Genomic DNA, 14825 nt, shown 5'->3' on the forward strand with positions numbered 1-14825 from the left:
AGATCCCCCGAAATCCTGACAATCGATAGTATAAGCCACCAGTAAGCACACGGTCATTGGATATCTACTTTAATACAGATCGATGAACTCAGAGTGATCTTTCTATCAACTATAAGGCAGAACATTATTACATGTACAGCTGCTAAACAGAACATTCAGTGTCTCTTTTCTTTTAAGGCTAACTCTGTGTGTATGAACTTTACAGAAGTAAAAGCTCCTCCAAATGATGCCCGCATTGTGCCTAACAGATAGCCACAAAAGTCCACTCCAGATATTATCAGCAACTGTATTGCAATTGTTTTTCCAGCCCATCCCAAAGATCGGATAGATAGCAAAGGAATACGAGAGCCAAGTCAACACCTTGGACTCTTTGTCATGTGCCTTAAACCATCTGTGAAGTATGGCAAAACACATTATACTGCTGAAATAGGTCAGTGCCACTAGCGGATCCTAATGCCAAGGGAAGGCCTCGGTCTCTACAATGTTTAGATAGGCTATAGGTGTCACAGTAACAACCATATGAATCCAGGAATCCAAATGAATCCCTGTATTAAAGGGGTTTTTTGATTAAAACTTACTTCTCCCTTAACCACAGGTTAGGGGCCAAGTAAGAGATTGGAGCTGTTTCTTTCAAGGCTATAAACCTCCACTTCAGATATACAGCAGTTACTATAGCTGTGCTAGGCTCCGTAGCTTATGTAGTGTGTTATGCTGTGATCACGTTACACAGAAAACATTAGGCAGGAATCACATACATGTAATTTCTTTCCTTATAGGTTAAAGCTAAATTCTGAACAGTAGCTTATTTTATGTATTAAAGGGCTTGGGTTGGAATAATAAACAATAAGCACATACTCACCTGCTGCCGATACCCCACTGGCCCTGGGCTTTGCTGCCACGCCCTTCCTGTTCTCCTCTCCAACACATTGAAAATGTCCTCTCAGCCAATTACCGGCTATCCCAGGTCACCACTACAGCCACTGATTGGCTGAGCAGGGATTTCCTTTGTGTAAGAGGAGAGCAGGAAGTGTTTGGCAACATTTGGAGGCCAGCATGGGTGGGGTATCGGCAGAAGGTCAGTGTGTATTCTTCTTGCTTCACAATCTCACTGTGAGCTCATTTATATATACCATTAACTGCTATATTAAGTATTTATATGGGTTTTGAAGCACAAAAAAAACTATTGATAGCCTATGCAGAGTTATTGTCTGCACTACACAGAAAATGGGCCCTGAAGCAGTTGGCTCCATACTGTCTGTAGTGGTAGCTCTGAAGTATTGCAGCCATTGAAGTGAATAGGAGCTGAGGCTGGAGTACCCTGGCACTGCTGCAACACGGAATGAGGAGCCGGCTGCTATGGACCTCATTCTGTGTAGTGAAGACCCCAAACATCTAATTGAAGGGGCTGTCAGATGTTGGCACCCTGCCGATCAACTTGATTTATTGTAGCCCTATGTGACATGCACACCGCACCTTTTGGATCAAGCGTTATACTTATTAACCAAGATGCCTATTACACAATGTGAGGTGTGAAGTTACATGCCTGACTCTCAGACTTCTGCCCTCCGGGCTGTTACAGCATTTCCTTCACACCCAGATTGGCTCACCTGGCATAGACTACAGACAAATAGCTCCCAGAACAAAGAGGAGTCCATTTTAATAAATCAGATTCTTTGTGTTCAGACATTTCCCCCATGATATAGATGTGAGAATCTGAGAATCTCGGCTCTGTACACTAGTTGCAGCCAATATTTCCCACACTGGTAATAAAACTATACTTTCTTGTTAACCTAGCACCATTTACCCTTCTTTTCAGCTTGGTTGCAGATATGCCCTTGACCTAAATGCTTAAAACAACAGAATGAAAAAAAGTACCCCAGTAGTGCTAAAAAAATATATATATAATATATATATATATATATATATATATATATATATATATATATATATATATATATAGTACAGTGAAACCTACAAGTAACTTGGTCTAAGAGCGCTTTCCAAGACAAGCTAATAATAAAAAAAACAAGTAAGGCTAGGTTCACAGTGCGTTTTTGCAATCCGTTTTTTGCAAAATGGCTGAAAAAAACTGATGCATTTGTGTGCATCCGTTTTGATCCGTTTTTCCATTGTCTTCCGTTGTAAAAAAAAAAAAAAAAAAGATCAAAACGGATCCGTTTTTTTAACGGACACAAAAACTTAGCTGACACTACTTTTTGTGTCCATTAAAAAAAACTGATCCATTTTTTTTTTACAATGGAAGTCAATGGAAAAACGGATCAAAACAGATGCACACAAATGCATCAGTTTTTTTCAGCCGTTTTTTGCAAAAAGCGGATGAAAAAAACGCAGTGTGAACCTAGCCTAACCTGATAAAGGAGCAAGCCTCCCATGCCCCCATCCTGGCACTGTATTGGTAGAAAGCACTCTCATTTTAACCCACTGCTACCTGACAAACTCTGTCGGTGATCGAATGCCTTCCGGGCTCTCCTCCTGTGCCCGTCTGTGTCAGTGCTGCTTCCCTCTGGCGCTGCATTAACCCCCTCACTGATGTGCTACTGTCATCTCTAGAATTGATACTTACAATTCCATTGAGCACTGAGGCCATATAGCCGCCTAGTTTGTGCACTGCTATACAGGTTCCAACAGACTTTTATTGCTTTCACGCTGCCTGAACTGTTAGTCATCGGGGTGGTAACCAGTGTTTTCTGGCCGCTCCACCAGAAAACCAAATCCGAGCTGATTGCAGCGGGACGCTGACTGTAGGGAACCCCACTGATCACATCCCTCTGTGTTCCTGCTCTGTAATTAGCTTCTTTTTTCACAGCCTTCTCCCAAACCACTGGATATGAAGATGAAGTTTGTCTGTGGGCAGTGCTTGCGCAATGGGCGGGAGATTGAGGCAGATCGGGATGGAAAGTACTGCGCTGCCAAAGCAAGACATAGGTACTGCCTGGATAGTCACTGATAATGCATCCCGTAGTCATCCAATCACATCACTGACACCATACATCTATAAGATGCTCCTGTTTTGTGGTACAGCCATAGCATTTATAGTGCCATCATTACCATATATATTTTTTACCATATACATGTTTTTATGTCATGTTTTTTTAAGTGATCGTAAGACATTAAGAGCCTAAAAACACAATCCGGACAACCCCTTTAAACGGACCCATACAATTAAACTGCTGCCCATGCTTTTAAATTTGGTGCGTAAAGCCAGGTGGATTGCTGAGCCAACTGCACGACACCTAATAAGTTCCATGCAGAGAATTCAATAGGCGTTGTATGTTGTCTCTACAACCACAGGGAACTTTGAATGAACCTTGAATGAGTGAGTGTTTAACTTGAGATGTACCCTTTAATTTTTTTTTTTTTCAACTAGGAAACTAACCGACCGCCTTTTTCTCTCATTTTCACAGCTGGACAAAAGACAAGCGAGTATTGTTGGTGATGTCAAAGGCCAAAAAAAAATGGGTTCCCATCAGACCCCTTCCATCCATTCGCTCATTTCCTCAGCAGTATGAGGTAATTTGGTAAAGCATTGAACTCATTTCTGCATTTCTGTCAGAGAAAACGGACCACCCCCACCTGTCAGATTCTTATGTCTGTAAATATTGGGGGGAAAAAATTGCTGTTTTTATGCTTTGAACACTCGTCAGCTAGTCACTGGCTTCTTTACATGGGCCAAACATCAGGCTAATGGGCATTCCTAGGAACGCTTGTTGCCCCCAGTCATGCAAAAGGGCCAGTGGCTACTGCTGTGTATTTTAACAGGTGATGTTACCACTAGAGATGAGCGAACCGGGTTCGAGTCGATCCAAACCCGAACGTTTGGTATTTGATTAGCTGGGGCTGCAGAACTTGGATAAAGCTCTAAGGTTGTCTGGAAAACATGGATACAGCCAATGACAATATCCATGATTTCCACATAGCCTTAGGGCTTTATCCAACTTCAGCAGCCACCGCTAATCAAATGCCGAAAGTTCGGGTTCGGATCGACTCGAGCATGCTCCAGGTTCGCTCAACTCTAGTTACCACTTTAAATGGAGGACCCCTCTCTGTTTACTTACAGTTCTGTAATAGGACATATGGAAATGGGTGTTACAGGTAGAGTCGTCTTTGCCCAGTGTGCTGTATTATTTGCTTATCAGACAGGCCATAGGTTTTCACTGACTCGGCTGGCATCCAGTTGAGCAGGGTGCAGCTAAATATAAAAGTATGTGTTATGTCAGGAAGCAATAACCTGACCCAGATATATTCATAATGGAGGTGTTGCCTTCACTCTTTATACTTGCTGTTACCTAATATGATCTGACCTATGTCTTGCCTGAGTCACTTAAGATGTTATGTTGGTAATAGTAGGTGGAATCATATTAAACTCGTTCAGACAGGGTTCTAGGCTTGTAATAACTCCATTTCTTTGTCTGCATTATCTTGGAAAATCATTCCTTAGAGCGTTACTGTGAACATGCTCGATCCAAGTCATTGCAGGAGATGGGCTTCATCCTGACTATATCTAGAAATCTGTGGTGTTGGTGGGAGGTGTGTCAGCACAAAGACCCCAAACTTTTAAAGTGTGCCATATACACTAACGTTTTCAGTGTATTCAAGCTATGATAAAAAACCTGTGGTCAGTCCGCTCCTCCTAGGTTTTAAATGTATCAGAGATGAGAATTATTATGGAGGCAGAGATTTGTGCACTCAGGATTACAGGACTGCATTAGGGCTTTCTCCAAATAGCAGATTATAATCTCATCATTATTTGTATAGACGGTGGATGCCTATTCAGTATGATTCCTCCTTTATTAGTGCTTTGTATTTATTATTGGAGTCTGTCCAAAACAAAGAAAAAGATGCAGTTGTTTCCATCATAACCAGTTCATGCACTGCAGCTTACTGCTAACCCAAGGAGGTAAGTAGGGACGCTGCTTGCTTCACCCTTAACCTACAAAAAACAGGGTCTGTGGAGCCTCAGTTGTGAGTTTCAAAACCTGGGAATAGCCAGATATCCCTCCAGGGAAGCAAAACCTGTTGCCAAGGGGTGCCTCCCAGTGAGAAGATTACCAAACCACCCTGATAAGTAGCCCCTTAAAACCCACTCAGCTGTGAGTATTGGAACATAAATAGGGAAATACCAGGGTGGCCCCTTTTGTATCAAAGTCTAACTTTGTGGCGAGTATTGTGACATGACAAGGGAAATACCAGCTAGGAATCCATCCCTACACAGCTGTTTCGGGGTATTTGCCCCTCATCAGTGTGGAGCAGGATTCTGGCTAACAGGAGCAATGAAAAATTGACCAACAAAACGCATCAACCACTGAGCTCAGGGAGATCAGCAAAAAAAGTCAAATGGAGTTCTCATTTAAGAGTCTCCATTGATACATTGCCCCCTAAAAAATTTGAATATGCAAAAACCAGGGGCCTGTGGGGTCCGAAACAGAGGTCTGTGGATCGATGTCTGGCTGGTATTTGCCTTCTCATGTTGCAATACTCGCAACTGAGTTAGACTTTGACGCAAAAAGGGCCGTCCTGGTATTTCCCTATTTATGTTCCAATACTCACAACCGAGTGGGACTTAAGGGGCTACGTATCAGGGTGGCTTGGTGATCTCCCCATCTGGAGTCACGCCCTTGGCAACAGGGTTTTCTTCCCTGGAGGGATATCTGGCTACTCACATGTTTTGAGACTCTCAACTGAGGCTCCACTAAGCCCTGTGCTTTGCATTTTCAAATTTTTTGGGAGGCAATGTATCAATGGAAACTCTTGAATAAGTACTACATTGGATTTTTTTTTTTTTTGCTGATCACCCTGAGCTCAGTTTTTGTTGTGTTTTGTTCACCCTTAACTCCTTAGGGTCCTATTACATGGAGCGCTTTTTAACGATAAACGATCGCAAACGAGATTGTTTATCGTTAGCCTGAAATCGTTTACCATATTCCACAGAACGATGGTCGTTAGTTACGATCGTTACTATGATCGTTATTGCGATCGCTACTATGATTGTTTATTCCTTCTGATCCAAGCAAAACCATAAACAATGTGCAATTACACTGAACGATTAGTGAAAAAACGCGGAACGTGAGCAAACGAATTTAGAATTACAGCAAAGAATGATTTAAGGTTCAGATCTAAATCAACAATCAATGACATACGAACGATTTTTCGACTATTGCCTGCAATTGCACAGAACGATTATTGTTTAAGTTCGAACAATATAACGATTTTTTACACAATAATCGTCCCGTGTAGTAGGGCCCTTACACTCCATGGGCTGGACACTCTGCACCCGACCCGTGGAGTGCAAAGCCTGCATAGTTTCTGCAGCTTTTACTACCCATTGCATTGATGTTGCATTAAAGTCAGTGGGGAGCAAATCCCTTGTGGATTTCTAGCAGAATCGGCTGTGTGAAATCTGCAGTGGATACGGTACATGTGAACGTACCTTTTTCTATATTGTAAAAGTGACTTGATCTGTTCATAGATTAGAATTTAGGGTGTGAGAAAAAATGAAGACTGAACTGACAGACAGTCCAGTGTATTTAATTTATAATGATACAGACCACTCTGCACTATATGTAAAATCATGCAGTATATGGGAAAAAAAGTTATTTTTTACTCCTTTTAAAGGGATATTCCAACCTTCCAAACTTATAAAGTAGTTTGACCCCCACTGAACCACTTTTTATCAGGATAGGGGATACATTTTGGGAATAGAAATACTTGTTGCCCTCTGTGGCCAATTTTCCTAAAGCTGCATCCCCACGTTGCAGTCACAGCATGCGGTCAAAGCCACACCGCTGTGTGGTCACCAATAGTCACGCTGTGGCCGATTAATCGTGGCATCATCTTGTGGCTATTGGTGCCCCCATGGGGGGGTGGTTTTGGCCTCCCTTTGGGAAAGTGTATACTGCTTATAAAATACATGGCAGATGTTCGCTTCTAGAAAGTAAAAGGCCTCTCGTTTCTAACACAGATTTGCGTCCATGTGCAAAATGGCAAGAAATGTCAGTATATTGGAAACTGCACTTTTGCCCACAACACTGAGGAAAAAGACATTTGGACGTTTATGAAGGAGAACAAAGGTTAGTGAGTGATCATATCTGATTATTACCATATAGATTGGGCACTGTTCACACTTCACTTTTACGTTCCATTTAGTGTGTTTGAGTGTGTGTAAAGGTGGCCATACACCTTCAGTAACTGACGATCGAATGATCAATTAGCTGTCAGATATCTCTTCCACACGGCGCCAGTCCTCCCCATACACGTGAATGTTCAGCACGGGGTATTCGGGAAAAGTGAATTTTTCCCGGAATACCCCTTTAGGCTGGGTTCACACTACATATATTTCAGTCAGTATATGTATATTTCAGTCAGTATATTTCAGTCAGTATTGTGGTCCTCATATTGCAACCAAAACCAGGAGTGGATTAAAAACCCAGAAAGGATCTGTTCACACAATGTTGAAATTGAGTGGATGGCCGCCATTTAATGGCAAATATTTGCTGTTATTTTAGAACAACGGCTGTTATATTGAAATAATGGAAGTTATTTACTGTTATATGGCGGCCATCCACTCAATTTCACCATTGTATGAACAGATCCTTTCTGTGTTTTTAATCCACTCCTGGTTTTGGTTGCAATACTGACTGAAATATACGTAGTGTGACTGCAGCTTAGGCTGGGTTCACACTACGTTTTTTTTAATCTTTTTTTTTGCAAAAAACTGATAGAAGAAACGGATGCATGCGTGTGCATCTGTTTTGATCCGTGTTTCCATTGACTTCCATTATAAAAAAAAAACCTTTTTACCTGACACAAAGATGAGGTTTGATTTTTGTGTACGCTAAAAAAAAACCATCCGTTTTGATCTGTTTTTTTAAAAAATGGAAGTCAATGGAAAATCGGATCAGAACGGATACACACAGTTGCATTCGTTTTTGTCATCAGATTTTCTTTTCTTTTTTTTTTTTTTTTGCAAAAAACTGATTGCAAATATGTAGCGTGAACCCAGCCTTATCTCTACCATCATGCTCATCCCCTATCTCCACTGACATCATCTGTCAGTGATCGGATAGGAGAGACCCTTATACTGGATCCGCGAGTGACAAAAGTATAAAGTGTAAGGGAGACCTCTAAAGCTCATCGATTGCAAGCGCTAAAAATTAAAAAAAAAAAAAAAGTTTCCTTTAGCCTTATATACACAGTTTAACAACTCATATGACTTTGTGTTTTTTCCTCTGTAGTTTTAGATCTACAGCTGGTGTTTGATTTGTGTAATAAGAACAACGCCCTGGCAGACAAACCTGGAAAGGCAGCAACAGCAGCTGGACTACAGAAAGAAGCCGAGAAGCAGATTGTCATGCCAACAGATTATGCAGATCTTATGGTAATTTGATATTTCCTCCTGGCTTATTCCCTATAGAGAATATCACAATAAATATTGTTTCACTTTTTCTTTTTTTGCTGCAGAGAGAGCATATAAGAGGGATAGCTGAACAAGGAATTATATATGTTATCTCACTTTAGCATAAGGTATAATACAGTTAACCACATTAAAGGGGTTGTCCAGGCTTAGAAAAGAAACAGAACAGAAACAGCACCTCTCCTGTCCTTAGTTTGGGGGTGGGTTTTCCAGCTCAGTTCTATTAAATTGACTGAATCTGAATTGTAATACTACAAACAACCTGAGGACAGGGGTGGTGCTGTTTTTGCAAGAAAGTAGATGTGCTTTTTGTAATTCTGGATAACCATGTTAAGTAGAAGTTTTTTTTTAAGTAGTCATAAACTACATAAGATAGCCAAGCACATTAGATGAAGTAATTAAAAGTTTGTGCAATAAAGACTATACAAGGGGTATGTTGGCCCTTTAAAAAATTATATAGTATTTTGCTGAAACAATGAAAAAATATTTAAGAAAACAACTGTTCTTAACCGGTCGTGGTCCCGTAGCAGCTCCTCTTCGGCTCAGTCTGGACCCCTGATCTCTTGTCTTTTTCCTGCTTTTGTGATGAGTACTCAAAGCAAGACCTTCCTGCTCAGCCAATCACTGACCAAGATGGGACACCACTGTGGGCACGTCCTGCTCTGAATATTTTTCTTGGACAGGAAGAAAGCAAAAGATCAGGGACAAGACAGAGTCAAAGAGGAGCTGTGGGGGGACTAGGGCTAGCTAAGTAGTCCTCCCCACCCCCCTATTTTTCATTGCCCCAGTAGCATATGAATTTATCCAAAGCACTGTAAATACCTTTTATTTTAACTCCTATTTTTTTGAAAATTTTCATGAAGACATAACCAAGGGCCTGATTTTATAGCCGAGATACGAGGAAAGTCCTTACACAGTAGCAGTCAAGCTAATGACACAATAGGCATACAAGCATAGCAGAAAACACATTCTTGTCATCTGCACCATGCTTTGTCAACCAGGATGCCCGTATAAAAATGAAAACTAAACAGATAACATAGACATACCAAACATGAGACATAGAGACAATGGAAAAACATTCAGACTAGACACAGGGAAGTTAAAGCGACTCTGTACCCACAATCTGACCCCTCCAAACCCCTTGTACCTTCAGATAGCTGCTTTTAATCCAAGATCTGTCCTGGGGTCCATTCAGCAGGGGATGCAGTTATTGTAATAAAAATAACTTTTAATCCGGCAGCGCTGTGTCTAATGCGCGGGGCCTTTGTATATGCATTAGGCTGGCACACCCTCTCCGTCCCTCCTCCCCACCCTCCTCATCATTAGGAATGCTCCAGGCAGATTGCTTCCTATCCCCCACCTGTTTGTATAATGAACATGGGCTGGATCGTTAATACACCTGTGCAAAGCTCAAACAGCAGTAAATGTTGAGGAGGGTGGAAAGAAAGGACAGAGAGGGTGTGCAAGCCTAATGCATATACAAATGCAAGCCCAGGCCGTTAGACACAGCGCTGCTGGATTAAAAGTTATTTTTATGACAATAACTGCATCCCCTGCCGAACGGACCCCAGGACAGATCTTGGATTTAAAAGCAGCTATCCGAAGGTACAAGTGGTTTGGGGGGGACAGATTGTGGGTACAGAGTCGCTTTAAGGAAGGAAGAATAAGGGGAAGACAGAGGGCAAGGGAATAAATGGAATCCAGAAGAGAGACTTTAACCAGTAGGGAAGATGTTGCAGTGTGTGAATACAGCCTTACATGCTCAAGGATTTTTTCTTCTTTTTTTAACTTACAATCACTGAGCAGTAATGTGTATGGCGAGATGGCCTTCAGACAACTATCGCATGTGTATGTAAATAAAGTTAAAGTTTACCTCGGAACACCATTATACTCTTTTTATACAGACAAAACGTTGAATAATTTCTGCAGCTTCTTTGCAGTACTCCTCTTGTACTTTGCAGTTTTGCAGCCCAGAGCTTGTGCTGCTAGAAATACTCACCAGGCTCGAGGACAGTCACTGCACTGCATGCTGTGCTGCATTGTCCAGGATTTCTACTGAATCCTCCAATACAGATGGATCCATCAACATGCCTTGTTCTCTGCTGGTCTCTGCTTCTTCCAGATTCCTGTGACACCAATCAGTGTCCACCCTGATGTCCCGCCCCTCTTGGGGATTGGCTGAGCAGGCAGGTCAGGAAGTCACAGGAACAAAAGGAGTAGAGATCAGCAGAGAGGGCGAGGACTATCAGTGCAGCTGCTGTGGGTGACTGGGGGATGAGTATAGCACCTTTTAGCATTTATTTATACCAACACTTCTCTCGGCTTACGCTGAACCAGTCAGACCTCAACCAATAAAAACATGTGTTATGTCTCTATGACCTATCAAAGATTTTTATGATGACAGTGGCCATTTAAGTAAACACTTATTAATTTATAATGTCATGTAAGATGTATAGCTTTATTGGAGTGGGATCTCTTCATGTGCATGCTCTCTCCTACAAGGCTGGTTTCCACTGCTATCTCTGTGGCAAGAACAGCAACAGCGAGCGGCAATGGCAGAAACACATCCAGTCTGAGAAACATAAGGATCGTGTGTTCACCCTGGAAAGTGAAGATAGTCCCTGGAAATATCGCTTTCCAGCCGGGGAGTTCAAGCTCTGTGAAAGGTGAGTGTGTTCACTGTGTTTACATGGGACAATGATTGGTGTGCATAAAGGACGTGTACAGTCAGTACATAGGACTTGTGCAGCGTTCCTAGAACCAACCAAAGGTGCTCCTGAGAGGATGATTGAAGAAGTTACAGTGCTTGTGTGAGCGCTGCAGCCTCTTACGTGTGCTCATATCTGCCAATACCATACTGTTTGTTGTGGGGGTGCAAGATACTTGGTGTTGGTTTGTAGTGGTGGTGCATTGTCTTGTACACGTGAATTGGAACAACGTTACTGTACCTTAGCTACTATTAGTCCTCTGCAGGTACAACACACATCTGAACATTACAGTCGTGGCAGCAATTCCCATTTAATTGGCAAAGGTGCCTGAATAACCCTGTTATAGTTTGCTTTTATAGGAAGGTGTCAGAACACTCTGTGCACAGAAGCTGGCTGTGTATGGGGCCAAAGGTCAGTCAGAGCGCCCATGCTGACCCCTGTCCAACATAACCTTTCAGACAGATTATGCTACAGTGAATCCGTCTCCTAGATTATTTTTGCTGTTAGAGCCAGATCATTAAACATCTTTTTTTCTAATTTTCTTCCTTCATCTGTGTACATTATTATGGGAGCAGGCATGTAGCCTGAGCCACTGCTTTTCTTCGATAAACGCATTTAGAGACGAGCCTTATGCTGCGTTTACATGGAACGATTATCGTTAAAATTTTCACAATAGCGATCGCATTTGAGCGACAATCGTTCCGTGTAAACACAGCAAATGATCAAGTGACCATCGAGAAATTGTTTCAACATGTTCTCAAATCGTCGCTTGCTAAAAACTCGCAGATCGCTTTGTGTAAACACTAAACGTGTAAACAAGATTCACCCTATGTGAAAGATGGGCTTAAACGATCGCAATAACAATTTGTTTTACCGATTTTTCGTCTAAACGCTGATCGTTGCTTAAAAATTGTTAAACGATCGATTTGGCGAATTATCGCTTTATGTAAACGGACCATTACAGCAGCCTTGAGGAACAATATATTGGAAGGGACTCTATGGGAGAGTTTTCTAGGCATGCTCTGTGACCTGTACAAAGGCAGGTAGCAGAGAGGTGAGCTGTGGCCATAACCTATAGTGAATGGCCTGATTCTATCTTATTTATATACTGGTGTCACCTTTTACTGAGATGACAAGGAGGACACCACTAAAACATTTGTGTATCGAACCTGCAATGTCAGCGTTTTATTAGACTTAGAAGCCTGAAGTTTTGGATGGTCTTGATAAATAAGTGTTGTGTCTTATCCCACCATAGGTATGAGGACACAAAGAGTTGCCCACACGAGAACAACTGCCCCTTTGCCCACGGAAGAGAAGAATTGGCAGAGTGGCACGAACGCAGAAAAGTCTTGCAGTACAAAGTTTCCAAAGCCCGTAAAGACATGTTACTGGAGCCCAGCGACTCTGACTTTGGCAAATACTCGTTCATTATGCAAGATCTGGCAGAAGGAACTGAAGAGAAAGAGACAGAGACAGCGGAATCACAGTGAATCTGAGAAGTATTCACATCACCCATACAAGACATGGGATGTGGATTCGATTTTTAAAGCTGGATTGCTACCATCGAACCATATGTCCGTATCGTTAGGTCATCACTTCATCCCACGTTATACAAGTATTAGTGTGCCCAACATAATTATTACGCTCAGAGAGTCTCCAGGATGGGAACCTCTCTATGTATTAATAGTCCTGAAACTGTCAGCATTGTCTTGGGTGTCGCATCTCCAGATAGCTCAGATTTCAGCCCCGTGAATGAATGAAAATAATTTTTAGCTTCCTTTACAATTCCTTTAACAATTATGTATTGTTAACAGCGGAAAGAAGGTTCCAGTACCAAATGTTAACTGTATGACTGCCAAAATGAAATGCCTTAATCCGATTCTAATGTTTCTGTGATTAAATAGGTATCAAAGCGTCTAATTTAGTTATAAGTCCAGATTGGATATACTGTAGGCCTCTGCTTGCATTGGAAGGCTCCACTATTTTTTTTTCTCTAGCCTGTTTCTTCGTCCTCTTATGGATCAGGTGGTGGTGTCACTTCTCCAATACGTTTTTTTTTTCCATTAGGTTATCTCAGGGCTGGATAGATACTGAGCCACCAGTATTAGACAACTCTCCGCACTCCCGCTCATTGAAGTGGCTTTGGTGCACGTGCGAGTGCTGCTGCCTCTGCAATGTTTTCCTCTGCTCCTTGCAATCCTTATACTATTAGTAGCTGTGGTGCAAGGTACTGCAGTACTCTCCCATTCAAGTGGTTAGGAGAGTACTCCTGCCTCTAAAGTAATAGCTGGTATGAACACAAGGAAGAACTGAAGAAGCTGCAGTGCTCCATAGGCACCCTGGCACCTCCAAACACCATCATGCTGATATTGATGGCCTATGCTTTGAATAGGCCAGCAATCTTTGTAAGGCTAGATAGCCTACTTAAATTCTGTAAAAGTGAAGGTGGCCCTTGGACATAAGTCTTCAGTGTGTGGCCCATCCCCTGGCGATGATCTTTTTTACATGGGGGAATGCATTGGTTTTTGGAAGAGGTACCTACCTGATCTCATATCTTATATGTAGACCGATTAGAAATCTTGATTCTTTTAGTCTAAAAGAAAAAAATATGAAGGTCCGTAGGCTAAATGAATGCAGTGTGCAGTTTTGCTAATGATTCTGTAAAGTCTTTTGACATGGCCTGAAGTGTGCTGCAGACAAGTGCTGATCAACGGACTTTACTGTCCATTACGGCCAAATTAAAAGGACCCCTCACCTCTGACCATCTTCAAATGAAAGAATCTGGGGTAAACGCAGAAATACCATTTTACAAGGTTATAAGGAAGTAGCTTTTTTCATTAAAAAGTGAGCGCTAAAAAGATCAACAAAATGAACATTGGTGAGAAAGGGGTGAATACAAATCCTAAGGTGACTATACAAATGAATTGAATGTCTGCCAAATGACACCAAGTTTGGCAGGACCAGCTTACTGCCTGGCATGTAAAGGGTGACAAAACATTCACCCTGACTTAGTGCAGATATGTGCACACAAACTTTACAGGGCCGCTGAGCGGGAGAAGTAATTGAGCATGCATGGGATCTTGCAAACCAGACACTGTTAGTAGCTGTTAGGGCAAGGAGACACATGGTACCTTTCATATATATTTGTCTGTGCTTCTATAATGTTAGAAAGGAGTTCCAAGAGGCTTTTCCTTCACTCCCCCTCCCATACCTCCTCTTGTTTGCTTGACAGTCAGCTGGAAGCTGAGCCCCTGCAGGGTCAGGGGAGGTGTGAAGATGCCTTCCAGCTACAGCAGTTCAGGGGCTTGGGAACAGCTATCTAATAGTGTCAGCAGTTTAAAACATGAATTGTAGCTGACAGATTCACAAAATGATAAAATTCTCATTGCCTGTATTATTGTTTAGTTAAGTGTATAAACAGTATGCGGTATGGTCTTACGCTCCATCCCCAACCCCCCCCCCACCAGCGATTGCTGTGGGCGACCAGAAATTAATTAGATAGGAGACACACACACATTTTTGGACCAGCTTAAAAAAGTGGTGCTTAAGGGTCAACATATAAAGGTTACTTTCTGTTGTAAACCATGGTCCATAGATCAGTTGTAAAAGTAAATATAAGAGACTGTGTAATATCTTATTACAGACCTTCCTCCTCACTGCCTCCAGCATTCACCAATGTCCTAATA

General features: G+C 42.0%; 1 protein-coding gene across 5 annotated transcripts in view; it reads left to right on the forward strand.

Annotated features, from left to right (window-relative positions):
* Positions 1-13018, forward strand: part of ZC3H7B (zinc finger CCCH-type containing 7B) — a 46340-nt gene extending 33322 nt beyond the window's left edge. For all 5 annotated transcript variants that reach the window (XM_069967212.1, XM_069967211.1, XM_069967210.1 and 2 more), the window contains exons 18-23: positions 2828-2946; positions 3426-3531; positions 6980-7088; positions 8253-8395; positions 10934-11097; positions 12395-13018. In XM_069967212.1, coding sequence (XP_069823313.1) covers positions 2828-2946; positions 3426-3531; positions 6980-7088; positions 8253-8395; positions 10934-11097; positions 12395-12629 — 876 coding nt within the window. In that variant the 3' untranslated portion in view covers positions 12630-13018. The remainder of the gene's footprint in view (positions 1-2827; positions 2947-3425; positions 3532-6979; positions 7089-8252; positions 8396-10933; positions 11098-12394) is intronic.
* Positions 13019-14825: the final 1807 nt, after the last annotated feature.

This window comes from Dendropsophus ebraccatus, chromosome 4 (genome assembly GCF_027789765.1).
Source record: "Dendropsophus ebraccatus isolate aDenEbr1 chromosome 4, aDenEbr1.pat, whole genome shotgun sequence".
NCBI lineage: Eukaryota > Metazoa > Chordata > Amphibia > Anura > Hylidae > Dendropsophus > Dendropsophus ebraccatus.